Genomic DNA, 12,975 nt, shown 5'->3' with positions numbered 1-12,975 from the left:
AATCACCACATTAGAATGATTTCTACAGGATCTTGTGAAACTGAAGACTGAAGCAACTGAAAATTCAGCTTTGTCACCACAGGAATATATTACATTTTAAAATGGATTTTTGTTCAAATAAATGCAGGCTTGGTGAGCATAAGAGAGAATATTTTTATATTCTCTTTGCTTAAAGGGCTTTTTTTTTGTATGCTTTCTCCCTCTGAAAACACAAATGGCAGATCTGTTTCTTTTTAATCCTTTGGATTCTACTTCTGTTGTCCTTGATTGTTTTTTTTATTCAAGTTGAGTTGAATATTGCTGATCTGAGCAAGTCTCATTCCTTTATTCCCCCTTAAGATTGTGTGGCAGCTGGCAAATTAGATGTAAACACAGTGGGGAAAAGTAGCTACATTCTATAAAAAAAACATGTAAAGTTTAATATTTACTGTAATTATTTTGCCATTTTATCAGGCAAACATTTTGTTTACGAATGAAAAAAATGAATGTGCTCTGTTCACAAGGCTAGTTGTGTTTTATAGTTCTTATAAAGCCATGGCTCTTTATTGGTCATTACTGTGCATATTTGAATGCAATTATAATGTTATGGCCATAACTTCTGTTTTTGAGAGATGGCTACAGAGGATAAAATGGAAAAGTGCATCAACAAGCTGTTCCGTGCGTGTTACATGCCGCAGAATGTTTGAGTTTCCTGTTGAGCAACAGCAAGTCCTCACCTAACACTCTGCCACTGCTCTCTCTACCGTACCAAGAAAGAATAGCTAAACCTTGCACATTCCTCTCACGGAGATCTAAACCACTCGATTGAACATACACACATCATACCATAAAACCGCTAAAATGTTTTAAATATCTTCTGCAGCTAAGCATGCATCAGAGGAGAACATGCTATACATAACTAGTGGCCTAGTGCTTCATCTTTTCTCTCTCTCTCATCCTTCCACTCCCCCATGCCAGTATGTTTACAGATGTACATGTGAGTGGTTTGCCACTCAAAAACACTCAAATACTGGTAGCAGTCTAAAAAGGCAGATACATTGGTTGAGATGGATCCCTCGTGGTTAGAAATATCTGTGACTTTTAAAAGGCCTTTCAGACCTGGATAAGACATAGCCTAGAAGTTAGACGAAATCTATGAATTTTATTATTTTATGTTGTTAATGAATGTAGATATTTCTAGTTATGCTTGGCTCCTAAGTATTTTGTTGACTAATTTGTACTTTTTGATTACAATCTCTATAAAAGTTTTTTTTTTTTTTTTTTTTTTTATAAGAATAAATTCTTATTCAATCTCTTAAAAAAATATTGCGATCTTTAACATAAAAAGACATCAGAATATCAGTATTCATGTTGTTTGAGTTGGCACACTAAACTGAACCTAATAAAGAGTTATTGGGTCGTTTCTTTGGAAATGACTGAGTGGATGAGATCAGAGCATCTCTCCATCTCACCTCTGGGGTTTCCATAGGTCATGTCTTACTTTAGTTCTGCAGGAGGAACCCTGTTGTTACATCACTTCTAAGGGTGTAGCAGTACACAACAATGACTATTCCAAATGTACATCAGTTTTGAAGTCATGATTCATTATGCTTTTGGTATAGGCCTAGCAGTGGGGAAAACAAAACTTCTTTTTCTTTTTTTAATAAAATGTATGCTAATGAGTTAGTTTGAATCACTTAATAATGAAGTACGTGCCATGTTTAGGACAACTTTGATCAGAGCACTTTTCCTGCAGCAGCTCACTCTGTCGTCCTCTATTCTCTATTTTTTTTAGATGCGTTAGCAACAATGTGCATTGATATAAACGGTATTATAATCTATCTGACAGGAAACGTCTGACGCGTTGCAGATTTGCAAACAATCAAAAAAAAAAACGTCTTCCAGATATCAAATAGACGTCGCTGCGATGTACATGTGCTATCTGAGAATGAAACATTTTTAAATAGACTGCAGCAGTTAACATTTTGTCAGCGCCTCTAGTTAAGTACATGTTGTTTTGTTTAGTTGTCAGTTCAGAATCGTGGGAGAGTTGCGATCTCTATTTGAAACAAAACAAAAAATTAATTCTTGAAATAAACAGAATCGTGCAGCTCTACGGCTAAACATGACATTAAACAAAGAACGCATTTATGAGAGCACATTTCTACAGGATTGCAGAATTGTAACTATGAGTGGTAGTGCACGTTTGAACATACTATATATGGCTGTGTGTTTACTGCTGTAAGTTGAAGTTATGTTTGGTAGTGTGATCAGTTCTTGTGGGCAGCGTGGGGAACGGGGCAAGAGCCGAGGTGCTAAGCAGCAGCACTCAGTGGGAGAGCCGACCTTAACAACACACCCCAGAGAATGATGATGAATCTCCGGAGCCAAGAGCTTCTGCCTCAGTGCACAAACATGCCTAACACAGATAGTACAGCACAACAACCTTACAATGCTGAAGCAGAGTTGTTTTAACATTGTATATTTGTGCAACTGGTGCACATGCTAACTTGTGCCACAGTGCTCTTGAGAGAAGCAAAGGTTTGATTCTGACTCGTGTTTAAAAAAAAAAAAATGTTGGAAGGCTGATATAATGAACCACAATTAAGTCTTTTTTCATCTTTTACTGTAAACTGTGTGGGGATCACATCACTACTGTAATAGTTCAGTGTTTTTCAAATGTCTCTTTCATGCATTTCTGGATGTGATTTTCTGTAGAAAATGGAGCTTGAAGTTGTTTGTCGCACTGAAACATGTACCAGCTATGTTTGTGAGCTTTATTTTGAAACACACCCTGGGCCTCTTGACACCAAATCCAGGCAGAGCTCGAGTTAAAGAGGGAATGAGAAGTTGAGCAGGAGAGCCAATCAGAAGAGCGATAAATGATTGTACTACAAAAGCCTGTGTCGGCACACTGCAAAGCACATCTTTGACTGACCTACATTTAGTTTCTCCGGCACACACACAAGCACGCCTGCCTGAAGCATTGGTTGGCTCCACTGCTGCACCAAACCATCATCAATTAAACAGCTGTAGCTACTGAGGCTGATATTGCTTCTGCTCTAGATTAATGAGTGTCCTAGTGTTGCTTTCAGAAGACTTGGGGAGCTCAGATAACACTACAAAAGTACAGATCGAGGCAGAATATGACCACCAATCTCTTTGATGGTAGTGTGTATATGTGCTTCTCGTCAAAAACCTGCGGGGATTTTGCTAGATATATTTAAAATATGCAACATGTATATTGGTTATACTTCAAAAACAAACATTTTACCAGAGGAGCCCTTCACTGATTCTAGTTCTGGAGGTTTTTGTGACGTCAAGCATCATCATATGTGAGGTTTAAAGATTTTCAGTGACCGCTAATTACAAGCAATAAGATATGGGCATCACTTTATGCTGTGTTGGTAGTATGTTGATTATTGTTTTTAGTACATGTATGAAATTTGATGCTTTTGAGAGGATGGACCAAAAATGACTAAATGGACAACAGAGATAGACCGGCTATCAGCCATTGGATCAGAGTGCAGTCAATTACTGCCTGATTGTTGCATGTAAAGTTTGCATTTGCAGTGCTTAACAAAACCATTGATCAAAGGGCTCAGTCAATGCTTTGGCAAGATAACATGTTTTTACCATGTAGTAAAGATAAGTTCAAAGTCCAATTTAAAGAAATTGTAAAAAGTACACAAAACCTATGTTCTGTTAGGGCAGTAATTTTGGCAGCCAAGAACTCAAATCACGCCGTAAAATGAGCAGATTGTGTAATATGGCCCACTGTGTATTGTAGAGGCAAAATAAGTAAGGATATTAAGTAAATAGGGATTTTTGCGTAGGGCATCGAAATGGCCCTGCCTGCCCTGGAGTCAAAAAGTTTGAGAACCACTGCAGTGTATTCTTTATTATAGTTGTTGTTGTTTTCAAACACTGTCTATTATTAGTTTTGGAATTCTGTTTGGTGATATTAGTAACTCCATGCTAAACAACAATGAATCATCCAATACAGATTTAGCATGTGCAGTAGCTTGCATTGTTGCATCAAATTATTTAATTTATAATTTTTGAATTACCATTGTGCATTAAATGTGCTATATAAAGAAACTTGCCTAGGCTAAATGTATACTACTGGAAATAAAATGGGTAGTTTATTGATTGCTCAGCTACATCTCTTCATCTTCCTGTTCTGTATACATAATTGTGCTCTGAATCGTCTACATTTGCTCTTTACAAGTAGATTTCAGTGCACTGTTGCTTGAATGTTAGCATTAATGAGCATGTTATCTATTAGGTGTCCTGGATGAGGACGTGGTTGTGATCGAAGCGACTCCTGCACCTGCAGTGCCTGCCAGTGAGGAGATCAACGTCACCTCCACGGACAGTGAAGTGGAGATCGTAACTGTTGGAGATGCCTTCAGGTGAGATTTCTCAAGTCATTGCTGCTGGATTTGAGCAAGTACTGTAATATTTGCAGAGAACAGCTGTTAAACGTCTGGTGAAGCAGATATAAATATGTTCTTCATATGTCATTATATGAAACTCATCTGAACTGCACTGAGGTTCATGGCTGTTTACAGTTCTCTGAAATCCCCAGTGAGGAGCTGTTGGTACCACAGTCCAGATGGGAGGGCACATCTGGGTTTAGACATGAAGCTGGCAGTCTCCAGTGTTATGAAGGCATTCCACTAAGCTTCCAGCTGTTATTGTGTACTTTGAGGATGATCCCCATATCAGAGAGAACGCCCTCTCTTCCTTTCCTCTTTCTGTGTACCAAAATCAAACAAGGTTCTCTCAGTTCCCTGAATTCTTTTTTTTTTTATTATTGTCTTATGACATGCAGGATGTTCTCAAATTCTTGTGAAAGGAGTTAGTACACTGCCTCTGCTTGAGTTCTGTAAAGATTTCCATTGAATTCACAGAAGAGCAGAAACTTTGTATATAGATTCAATTTGTTTTAAGCTTGCTACATGCCGTATCCATTTAATAAACTCTAAAGCCTGTGGTATTTTGACTTGGTTTGCCCAAACTATGTCAGACGGAGCTCTCAGCATGCCTTCCCTTTGAAATCTGATAGAAGCTCTAAACTCAATCACATCTGATATGGTTTTGTTCGAACTGCGTCACCTCTTCCCATTGCTTGATTTGGTTTTAGTGTCCCACATCACTCCTAATTGTTATTGAGGCGTCTGTTCCTAAGCTGAGAATCATTTCTTGATTCTATTACCTTTTTTAACGGCTGTCAGAAATAGTACCGGACGCCACCACACGCCTGGCAGCAAAGTCATTCAGTCAAGCCCGTCGAATACAGAACTTTCGTCATTGTAGGCTGTGCGTTGGAGGTTGATCGTGGTGGTGTTTTCTTTTGCAGGACCTGAATCGTTGAGACTTTAGAGTTGGATGAGTAATTCCTCAGGCTGTTTATTCACATGTTTGCAAGTTTTATCCCATAGTGTTCACTAAAGCCCATAAACCTCTGTGACAGCATAATAAATAAGTAATTTTATGGTTGCCACTGTTGTAATGCGTGCTGGCCTTCTTAGTGGACGTTCAGGATGTGCTGGTCACAGGAAAGCAGGCGGGCCTGTGAATTCGGACATACTACTCTTTTCACATACAGTTTTTCGCCTACTATACAGTAAGGAAGGCATATTCAGACACCGCAAAAGCGCAAATGTCAAAATAAAATCCTTCAGAGCTTAGTGTTCGCAATGCATGTCATAAGTGATCCTTATATGTTAAGATTATTGTGTGCACATCCCACCATCTGGCAGGTGCTGGACAAAAAGGACTACTGAATAGAAAAGATTGAAATGTCCGCAACACTGCTTACTCCCATATTTTAATAAGTGATCCTTACCATAGATTTATCCTGCAGTGTACAGTGTATGCTAAGTATACGGTTAGCAGTATACTAGTATTCTATTCTGAACGTAACCAAAGTGTGAGACTCATGTGACTCCATTGGTTAATTCACATGACAGGGATGCCAGTGCTCCCTCTGTCCCTACAGGTGATGTGTGTGTGTGTGTGGTTTTCATGCCCCGCCTGCCGGCCATGTGCTTGTGTTTGGGTGGTGAAGCGCATCCTGCCGGAGAACCTTGAGAAAGTCTGACTTGCCTGCTGATTTTGCTGTCTAGGTATTAGGTTAGCCAATTATACAGTGAGCAGTTATTTATAATATATATATATATATATTTATATAGTTGCTTTTTTGTTTTTAGATTTTTCCCTCTTCCACTTGCAATTTTTTTCCTCTGCACCAGATTCAGTAAGATCAGCTCACTCATGTATTTGCCTAAAGGTCATGAGGACTATTATCTCTGATCAAACAACAGCACTGGAATGCAGCTGGAATCATGTGGTCCTGCCGTTATATGGCTTTAGTGTGGAGAGTTAGGATGGGAGAGACAGATAGTGTGCAGGAATGTAGGCTAGTGTGTTTGTGACTGAATGCTGAACGGCTGACCGTGTATCTGCTGTGCGCTGTGCTGTGGTTTGGATTGAACTTCAGTGAAGGGGGAGGGAGAGGCTTTACAGCTCAGGAAAACATCACGTGGCCAAGGTCAGAGGAAAATGGGGGTCTTTTGTGAGTGCACGTTTGAGCAGGGTGAATGTGTAGTTTGTATTCACTGATATCCAGAGACATTGCACTTGTTATTTGAGATATATTGCAAATTATCAAATGCATAATCATTTAGAAAAGATTTTTCAATTTACAATTAATTATTTTAATATGGCAGATTCTCTGATTGTTCTATGGGACAGCTTTTCACTTTATCTTCCCTTCTGCTACATATATTATATACACATTATATTAATGTGTAATATAATATAAGTGAATACTAAATTCACTTAGCATTTAAAATGATTTTAGTTTTAACAGTTTTATTTATGCATTAATATATTTATGTATTTTAAATGTTGTTTTAAAATGTATTTAGACAAAACGGTATAGAATTGTTCACAGGGGTTGTTCATAAAGTAGGGCCCTATGATTTCCACGATGTGGAAAACACGAAAGTAACTGTGGAATCCAGGCATAAAAATGGAATTTTATTTAAAAAAGAATCCTGCATGTTCTGCGTGTCTCTGTGTGAATGAATGGCGCAGACGTGCGGTTTCATTTACCACACACACTGAAGCACTCGTGACGCTCGCGGTACTTTCAGCCTCTGCCGTCTCACTATATGAGGACATGAATGCTTGAACTTCGTCCCCAGAGCCACTCTGAGAGTCACTCCATCAGCAGTTTACTGCTTCATCTGAGAAAAACTATCGTCATATGTCATAATTAAACACACAGATGCTGCGTCTCAATTCGCCTACTTATACTACATCCTAAAATTATGTACTCTTTTTGTGAAGAAAAAGTGCATACTTTTGAGTGTGTAGCAGAAGAGTAGACAAGCTTTGGGACATACGATCACATCAAACAATTGCGTCTTTAACGGTTGCTCTCTGTCGCTTAGCTACACGCAAACTGGCCTGTCAATCATTTTGTCAGAGATAAAATCCTCCACATTTCATTTAATTTCCTACTGTATCGGAGAGAAAAGCAGTATCACGTTGATCTGCAGTTGCGGGTCTTTCATGCAGAAAACTCTCCTCATATTAGCCGCTTTCCGACCGGAGGAACCTTTTCACAGTTCCTAGAACTATTGGCTAAAGTACCCGGATGTCGGCGTGTTCGCACCGCAGGAACTAGGAACGATTTTAGTTCTAGGAACTCCATTTGTAGGAACTAATTTAGGTCCTACTTCAGAGTAGGGTCCAAACCTGGTCCAAACCAGCTCTATAGGAACTACCCGTGACGTTAGTGTACGCTGATTGACCGAACGCACGCGGAACACCAGCACCCGCCATTTTTAAAACAGCTATAATGTAAACACACAGATTATAGCCTATTTACTCCATAAACTAACTATACAAACATGGAAAACAGTGATTGGTGGGTCTCTAAACCTTTATGCTGAAGAGAAAATCCAACGCAACTTTGAGGGGACCAAGCCAAACATGATTATGTATTTCTGCCCAGCTAGCAACACTGGTCATCAACCACACGGCATAGGCTAATAACCTTTTTTTCATATACGGTCTACTTTCTATAACAGTTCTATCTAATAACATATTAAACAGTACTGTTAGACAGATCGCTACCTAATAAACACAGAGAATGCGAGCATTGTTTGCTCTGGCGTTCTCAGCGCCGCCAAAATAAAGGTCCGTTGCGCCATCAAAATAAAAGTCGCCGTGCTTGCGTCACTCCCTTACCCCTCCTACCAGTTCCTATGGCCACTTGGCCAGTGCGAACGCAAACAGCAAAACCGAGTTTGGGGAGAGTAGTTCATAGAACTGTTTAGAAGTGGACAGTTCCTAGAACTAAGTTCCTGTAACTACTTGGTCGGAAAGCGGCTATTAATGCATGATGATGCAATTAAAAGTCAATGGCCAAACGGATCTTTATAAAAGTCCACATTGTTATTGCAGATGAAATATAACACGGATAACATTAAATAAATATTTTTCTATCAGGCTAAACTGTGATTAGTCACTCAAACCTTTATCTAAACCTCTCACTGTCGGCCGTGCATATCCACCATGTTTTGTAGTTTACATTTTTTCCCATGGTTTTGGAAAAAAAAGGTTTTTTTCCACCTCCAAAGCGCAATGGGTTGTGGGCAATATTAGCCTCCTGGGACTTCTGGCATTCTCTTTTCAACATATATGCTTTGGGACACACTTATTTAATCTCACATACTGTTTAGGATGGATAGTATGCACACTGAGACGCAGGGAGAGACTCAAAGGTCTTCACGGCAACCCGTCAAAATAAAAGTTTGGGTTAACTTGAAATTACAACAGATTTATATTACTGTTGATCAGTAGAATTTAGCTACCTACGTCTCAATGCAACAATAATACTAACACTAATAATAATAATAATAATAATAAAAACTTTATTTTTTAAGGAATAATCAAAAAATGTCTTCCATGTTTTAATTTAAACGTAAAGCTCTTTTGTGCAGCACTTTGCTTGACAAAAAAGGTATATTCATTTCATGATTAAAAGACTAATTCAATTAATGTTTTATGCCTTCATTTGATTGTCAGAAAAATTTTAATACACAACTATTGATTCTTAAATCATTGATTATTAAAATTGAATTAAACCATTAAAATGGAATCCAGAAATCTTAAAACAGAAAACATAGAATTTGGTAAACAAAATGGAATTTGAGAAGAAGAAAAAAACGGATTTCCAGAAACTGGATGTGTGTTATGTAGCGAGAGTGGTCTCATTTAATCTTTCCCATCTCCCTGAGGTGCCTGGACTTGCAGCAGAATGCTGAGTGTGTTTCTCAGCTGGAGGAGGGGCTCTGGGTGTCTAAGGTCAGCTGGATGAGCAATGAAGCTCTTCCACTCAAAGATCCTTTGTTTATAGTGCATATGGAGAATGGGTATGAGTGTAAGAAATTGCATAGATTGACAGACTATTAATTCCTGGGGGTTTGGGTGGAGCTCACAATATGCACAAGCAGCTGTGGCTATTTTTATGTTGTTTTCATTATGCATTTAAATAGGACATTTGTATGTTTGCATTATGTATTTTAATTATTGTTCTTGTTGTCATCGTCATCATCTTGCCTGAAAATGTTTCTTTATCCCTGGAAAGCGAGATGCTATCCGATGGTTGTGCATGGTCACTTGCTTTGCTAGTAAAGCAACTCCAACGACTCTTTCACCCCTCCCCCATTTCATCACAGCACATTGTCTTTAAATGCAGAAGCTTGCAAAACTTGGCTGACGTCTTCCCACACACACAGGCATCCTGAGGCATTTGACACATTTTGCATGGACTTCTGTCGTTTTGCATAAAGAAATGGCTGGCTGGCTATTAAGAAAGCCCAGTGAAGAAATGTCAAGACTCCCTTTCAAATTCTGCACAGGGCCCCTCATCTGACCTTTACACCTTCAGGAATACGCTAGTGTTGATACCGCCCACTGTAAGCTAGGGTAAGACTTACAAGAAGAATAATTCCAACAATACGTTTGCAAACATGGCACTGTGGAGTGTGAACAAAGATCTAAAATTCCTCAAGTTCCAAAATAAACCTACCTCCCCTCCCTCCTTAGTACCACCATCAGTTCCTGTGTTTACAGAGCCCGTCCTAACCATAGACTCAAAATGCCACGCTGGTGTAATTTACAAAATAATCCCAGACCTGCTTGTGGGTAATTAGAGGCAGGTCTCAGGTGATTTTTCTGTCTCAGTCTGTGATCCTGCCAATTAAAGAACAGTGTCACACACAGCCTCGGGTATTCCCAGCACCCACGCCTGATTTGACACTCTCAAAGCTTACTCAAGAACTTTGGGCCTTGGGTATTTTGGGCATGAATTTTTTTTTTGTATTTTTTTTTTATATATACATTGATAGCTCTGTATATAAAAATTAATTGGATGAGCCTTGTTTGAAGCCTCTGTAGAATAGCATGTGTTTATTATACATATTTTAAAACACATGACCGCACACATGTTGACTAGAATGTCACGGGTTGCCATCTCTTAAAGTGCCCCTATTATGCTTTTTCATAATATTACCTTTCATGCAGTGTGTAATATAGCTGTGAATGTAAAGTTTCAGAGATCAAAATGCACAATAAAGTTATTGTCTCCCAAAAGAAAGAATCGATTCTGAACTGCCGAAAAACGAGTCAACAGTAATTCCAGTCTTACTTCCGTAACTTGCATACGGAACAATGTAACAAATTTACATAATGCCCATGCTATGGTCTTCATTGGCTGATTGTGAACAACATTTACTTTGGCCTGCCCTCAAACACTGTAGCTGGTTCGTGTTGTGTACATGTCGAGAAGATGCTGTTTTCTGCACTGCAAAAGAAAATTCTCTTTGTATACACTTCCAAAATTAGAGTCAGTGGTTAAAATTACCACGGCATTACTACAGCAATCTTTTGATGATGCTTTTCAAATCTCAGTGAGATCTAAATGGGATTTACAAAACACTTATCCATTAAAGATGGTTCAGTACCCACTTTATTTAGACCAACTTGCTCCTCAGAATCACATCCACAGGTATGATCAATTATATATGTATATATTTTCTACCGGTTGTTCAAAATACGTAGTTTATATATTGTGAAGGTCTCCGGCTAACTCACATTATTACTGTCTTACTGAAATACTTCTGCTAATCAGTAGTGGCCTAGCCTGGCAAGCCAGACCTACATCAAGATGTTAGGTCTGGCAACTCACCATTGGCACGGCTCAATCCGAGGGGCGGGATAAACGGTTGTCTTTCAAATTCCCTCTGCACGCAATAGGATAGCGAAATTGGGGTAATGGGCAAAATCTATGTTTGCTGAATTGATTTTGCTTAAACTGCTTATGCCTTTTACCTTGTATAAAAATACTGTTATATGACCTAGATATTGACGGTTTATTAAGCATAATCGGTGTAAAATTGTGCATGTAAACGGACTCACTGAGGCGTTCTCAAGGAAACTGAATATTCTGGAGTCACTCCCCTGGTCTCAAGAGAATCCCTCAGCCCTCCAAGCCTGTTGGTAATCATTTTGTTTTGATGTTTTAATGATGCAATCTGTGGTTAACAGGCTCACCAGTGTTGGGTTGGGAGGCAGGGGGCTTCCCTACTCTCCAGACACAGGGACTTGGGGCCGCTAAATCCCAGACTGGAGAACAACTCAATTCCCAGACACACACTGCTTTACGGCAACCAGGGCCGCTGCGCCCCTGCTATGGAATCAAATCCTCACAGAGGGGTAGAATTCCAAGAGTGATTACAGAATTCCAGAATAACTTATTTGGAATTTTGGAAAACCGCCATGTTGTTTAAACTCTTCAGAGGAAACTAAACTCTCCACACCATTTAACATTAAAAAAAACCTCACTGCGAAACATCACAATTTTTATATTATGTTATATACTGCATTTCTAATTTTTACAATTCATGTGAGGTTCTGGTAACTCTCAAAGACTACAATATAAGCTTTGTGTCATCCGTATATTTAGATCCAGTTTTGGTCTTTGACCGGAGCTGATCAGTTTTGTGCTCTCTGTGTGACCCAAATGGTGCATTCTTTTATTAAAAAAAAAAAAAAAAATGAATTTAAAGCTGCCTTTGCTTAAATTCCTGTTGCTCAAAAAGTAGAGCACGGCACTAGCAACACCAGGGTCATGGTTTCGATTAGTTTGAAAAATCACACCCGGATTCAAATACGGTTACGGTTACTGAACATATCTGAAGTTATGAACAAGCCTGTTTTTTATTTGTGAGAGAGCAGGATTAGCATTAAGCAGAGGCTGCATAAGAGAAAAACGCAGCTGTCTTAACACGGAAAGAAGAATAAGTCATTTGAAAGAATGTTTGTGGAAGAATCGTGCATGTCATGGTATTCAAATTAGTGCTGTAATACCTGTGACTATAATGAAAGTTAATGACATCAGCCCTTGACAGAGGGCTTGCATTTCAGATCTTCCTGCACACAAACCCCTCCCCTTTCCACCATACACAAGCTCTTCCCCTCCCTTCACACTGTTTACACCAGGGAGCTCAGGCTTTGAGGAGTAGCCCTCTTCTGGATTCTTGCTCAAGCAAAATACATTTTTATTGATGCATTCTCCTCAAAGGTCTTGGATCATGTGGCAGGTTTAGCCACATGATCCTATTGTTTATCTGTTGATTGCATGGTTTGTGTCAGGTTATGGTGTGCGCTCTAGCTTTCATGTCAACTGGCTCTTATTTACATTCCAGCTAATGAAGTTGCTCCTATAATGCCCTGTTGCAGCTCACTAGAAACAAGAAAAGTCCAAACCACAAACACAGGTCCACTCCTGCAGTACATTTGCTCTGTCCTCAAACAGTCATTTACTTTTACCAGTCACATCACTGGCCAGATTGAGTTTTGCCATTGTTTTTAAATAGTTTTACAGTTATGTTAATGTGGACTGTCCTCTTG

At 39.1% G+C, this 12,975-nt stretch overlaps 1 protein-coding gene across 4 annotated transcripts in view; it reads left to right on the top strand.

The window, feature by feature from the left end:
- The window catches only part of rnf111 (ring finger protein 111), a 39,180-nt gene that overhangs the window by 10,517 nt on the left and 15,688 nt on the right, over positions 1-12,975 (top strand). For all 4 annotated transcript variants that reach the window (XM_079866738.1, XM_079866739.1, XM_079866737.1 and 1 more), the window contains exon 3: positions 4,268-4,394. In XM_079866738.1, coding sequence (XP_079722864.1) covers positions 4,268-4,394 — 127 coding nt within the window. The remainder of the gene's footprint in view (positions 1-4,267; positions 4,395-12,975) is intronic.

This window comes from Squalius cephalus (genome assembly GCF_949319135.1).
Source record: "Squalius cephalus genome assembly, chromosome: 3".
Taxonomy (NCBI): Eukaryota; Metazoa; Chordata; class Actinopteri; order Cypriniformes; family Leuciscidae; genus Squalius; species Squalius cephalus.
This window is presented reverse-complemented; position numbering and strand designations above follow the sequence as displayed.